The sequence below is a fragment of the Lotus japonicus genome, chromosome 6, assembly GCF_012489685.1.
Source record: "Lotus japonicus ecotype B-129 chromosome 6, LjGifu_v1.2".
Taxonomy (NCBI): domain Eukaryota; kingdom Viridiplantae; phylum Streptophyta; class Magnoliopsida; order Fabales; family Fabaceae; genus Lotus; species Lotus japonicus.
The window spans coordinates 51,551,412-51,555,082 of NC_080046.1; the positions used below are offsets into that span (position 1 = coordinate 51,551,412).

The following is a 3,671-nucleotide window of genomic DNA, read 5'->3' on the forward strand; positions in this document are numbered from 1 at the left end:
CAGTGGGGGCTGTAATCATATTGTATATTAGTTCTGTTATCTTCGTTTTAGAGTTTCATCTCTTTCTGTCTTTACTTACATTATCGAAAAAAAATAATTCACGTTTTTTCCGCTTAAGTTATTTCTTTGGTTACTAAAGTGACGCCACCGAAATCGGGGTGTTACACTTATTACAACCAAGAACTGAGAGCTGGGATTAATGTCTCTGTTTCATTTTAGGTTGTTCCAAAATGGCTGAAATTAATGAAGAGGCTCATGTGGACTTGTCTAATTTTGGAGGCATGAATGAGTCTGAGGATCTGAATGATATCTCAGATAATTCTGATGGAGATGATGTGGTCAATAATGATTCTTCCCAACAACAGTGCAAGCTAATTCCTGAGTTGACTATGGATGAAATTAGGGAGCTGGATCGGAGTTTTTGTCTGAGCAGGATGCCGTTGAGTTTTACCAGCACTATGCCCAGTTTAAAGGTTTTGGGGTTAGGAAGGATGATGTTCGGCGCGATCGAAAAGGTAATGTTGTTAGTCGCCAGCTTGTTTGTAAAAGGGAAGGTGAGAGACATGAGAAGCATTTGAAAAAGGTTAGTCGAGTGAAAGAGGCTAAGCCAATTACCAGAGTATCATGCCAAGCTAAATTTCGTGTACGTTTCGAGGCAAACTCCAGCAAGTGGAAGGTTGTTTACTTTGAACCTGAGCACAATCATGAGTTGACACTGGCTAAGCAAGTTCATTTAATTCCGGCATTCAGGGGATTGACTAATGGTGATAAGGCTCAAGTTGACACACTAAAGCTCTATGGCGTGAGGAGTTGCAACATAATGGGTCTCATGATGGGACAAAAAGGAGGTCATGATTCAGTTGGTTTTTTGAAAAAGGACTTATACAACCATGTCGATAAGAATAAAAGGATAAGTTTAGGTGCTGGTGATGCTGCTGGTTCATTAAACTATTTTACGCGGAAAGGGGAGAAGGATCCGATGTTTTATTTCAGGTTCACGAGAACAAGTAATGATAATCTTGAAAATTTGTTCTGGTGTGATGGAACCAGTCGTCTTGACTACCAAGCTTTTGGAGATGTAATCGTGTTTGACAGCACTTACAAAAAGAACAAGTACAACAAGCCTGTTGTTATATTTTCTGGTTACAATCATCACAAGGAGACTACTATTTTTGCATGTGCATTGGTTTCTGACGAGACTGTGGATACTTACAAGTGGGTTTTACAAAGATTGGATGAAGCTATGTTTGGGAAGCATCCTAAAGCTATCGTGACAGATGGAGATAAAGCTATGCGTGAGGCAATTAAGGTTGTGTTTCCAAATTCAACCCACAGGCTTTGTGGATGGCACATTCAGCAAAATACAGTTAAGAAAATTCATTTGCCTAAATTCTTAGATGACTTTGACTATTTGATCTTTGGTAATTTCAGTCCTCAGCGGTTTGAATCAAAGTGGGAGAGTATGATTGAAAAGTATGATCTTCGTGAGGACAAATGGATTAAACAAATGTATGAAATAAAGGAGATGTGGGCAACTGCATTTAAGAGAGAGAGATTTTTTGCTGGAATTAGGACTACCTCGCTATGCGAAGGTATCAACTCTTTCATTAAGAAGTATGTGACGTGCAAAAATAGTATGCTGGATTTCATTTATAATTTTGAGAGAGCTGTGGAAGAGTATAGGCACAATGAGTTAGCCTCTGACTTTAGGTCATGATATGGGGAGCCTGTGTTAACCACTGCTTTGAGTGGTATTGAACAAGGAGCTGCTAAACTGTTGACCAGAAATATGTTTAGGGAAGTTAGACATGTCATGGAACAAGCTTTGAGCCTTAACCTTGTTGAACGGTCAGAGGTGTGCAACACAGTAATGATAAAACTGAGTGTATGTGGCAGATCCAGTTCTCAATTCTTGGTTGTTTATAATAAGAATCAGACCACATTTGAGTATGATTGTGGACTATCTGATTTTAAGGGCATTCCTTGTTCTCACATCATATGTGCTATGAGGATTGAGGACTTCGCCACATTTCCTGCATCTCTTGTTTCCAACCGGTGGTTGAAGACTGCGAAGGTGGATTACATACACACAATACCCTCCATTGAGCTTGATTCTGAAAAAGTGAAATTGTTGCGTAGAGGTGCCATTTCTGCTGCATGCAATTTTCTTAGTGAATATGCCGCTGATGATGCTACAGAATTTTCAGCCGTAATTGAGGATATATACAAACTGGTCTCGAAAGTTCAGAAACGTCGTCATCCGAAATCTACTGAAGGTAATTTATTTGTGATTCGTGACCCAGCTGTCGTGAGAACCCGAGGTGCACGAAATAAGTTGAAGACTAAGAAGAAGAAAAGACTCTGTTCTAATTGCAGAAAGAGTGGCCACACAATCCGGACATGTCCTACATTATTTGAGGGAGTCGGAGATGATGAAGTAGATGAAGGAGATTCATCTGTTGAGCTGGATGATGATAGCATTACTGAAAATGTAAGGCAATGTTGTTTCTTGTATTTGTCATTTTGTTATTATTGAAACATGATGTTTTGATTATTTTATTTGCAATTGCAGACTGTGGTGTCATTAGCAGGAGGAGATAATGGAGGTTCTACTTCAAGGCAAATAGGCACAGCCAAAAGAAAGGCAAGCGTAAACACACTGTTTATTGTTGCCTTGATTTATATTACATTTCTGTAATTAAATGAATAATAACTTATATTTGGGTACAAACTTTAGGTTGGAGATAATGGCAATTTTGGTAGTGTTCAAGGTAATGAACGCGATGTTTTATCACTGTCAGCTGGTCCACAAATTGATGCTGCAGGTCCTACGCTGAATTTTGGGGACGGAATGAATATTTTCCCCCACCTAGCCAGATTTTCCATTCGTTCCCGCCATATTCTTCTTTCCCTTCTTCCAGTGGAAGTCAGCAATTTTTGTCCACTATTCATGAGGTTGAGAGGAGAGCAAAGATGGCAAAGAGGGATTAGTTTTGTCCAAATTACTGATATTGCAATGACTTATGTTTACCATATTTTGCATTATGTCATGTTTAAATGGGGCTTTGTTTATGTCTTGGATGATTTTGACTTATGGTGGTATTAGACAATCATTTTCCTTGAATCATGTTGCATTTTTTTTTGAACGATTTGAATCATGTTGCTACATAATGGATGATGTCATTGTTATTTTTTTCTAATAATTTTTTTTTATCTAGAAAAAAAATTGAAAATCAGGCCAAGGTTTGATGTGGTGGATTCAAAGACAAGACCACCAACAACTATTAAATTAGACTAACCACTGAACCAAAGCAGCTTTATGTTGCTATCGTTGGAATTATTTTTGTTATTTTATTGATATAATAATAATTATAGGTATAGCACTAAAATTAACCAATAATGTCACATTGTTATTGAAAATTTGAAAGAAAAAAACATAACTAAAAGTTAAAAAAACTTTGATGGGTTGGATTTGAACTCAGGACCACCATATACCATTAATTCTTTCTTTCTTACCATTTGAGCTATAGTAGTAGTTTGAAAATGATATTGAAACTATTAATATTAAACAAATATTAATGTGCATATCGAAAGCAAGATTTTTAAATAGTATAAATTGACAAAAATATGCTCAGTGAGAATCGAACCAGAGATATCAAACAATGTGTTAG

General features: G+C 37.2%; 1 protein-coding gene across 1 annotated transcript; it reads left to right on the forward strand.

Annotated features, from left to right (window-relative positions):
* Positions 1–230: 230 nt before the first annotated feature.
* Positions 231–1,717, forward strand: LOC130725522 (protein FAR1-RELATED SEQUENCE 5-like). Its single transcript, XM_057576741.1, has 2 exons — positions 231–338; positions 404–1,717. Exons 1-2 carry the CDS (start codon positions 231–233, stop codon positions 1,715–1,717), a joined length of 1,422 nt encoding a protein of 473 aa, XP_057432724.1.
* Positions 1,718–3,671: the final 1,954 nt, after the last annotated feature.

Bases quoted from the DNA above. Each gene is read 5' to 3' on its own strand.
- LOC130725522 (XM_057576741.1), top strand. From the start codon at position 231: ATGGCTGAAATTAATGAAGAGGCTCATGTGGACTTGTCTAATTTTGGA. The intron at 339-403 runs GTCAATAATGAT...GGATGAAATTAG, and splicing joins ATTCTGATGGAGATGATGTG to GGAGCTGGATCGGAGTTTTT.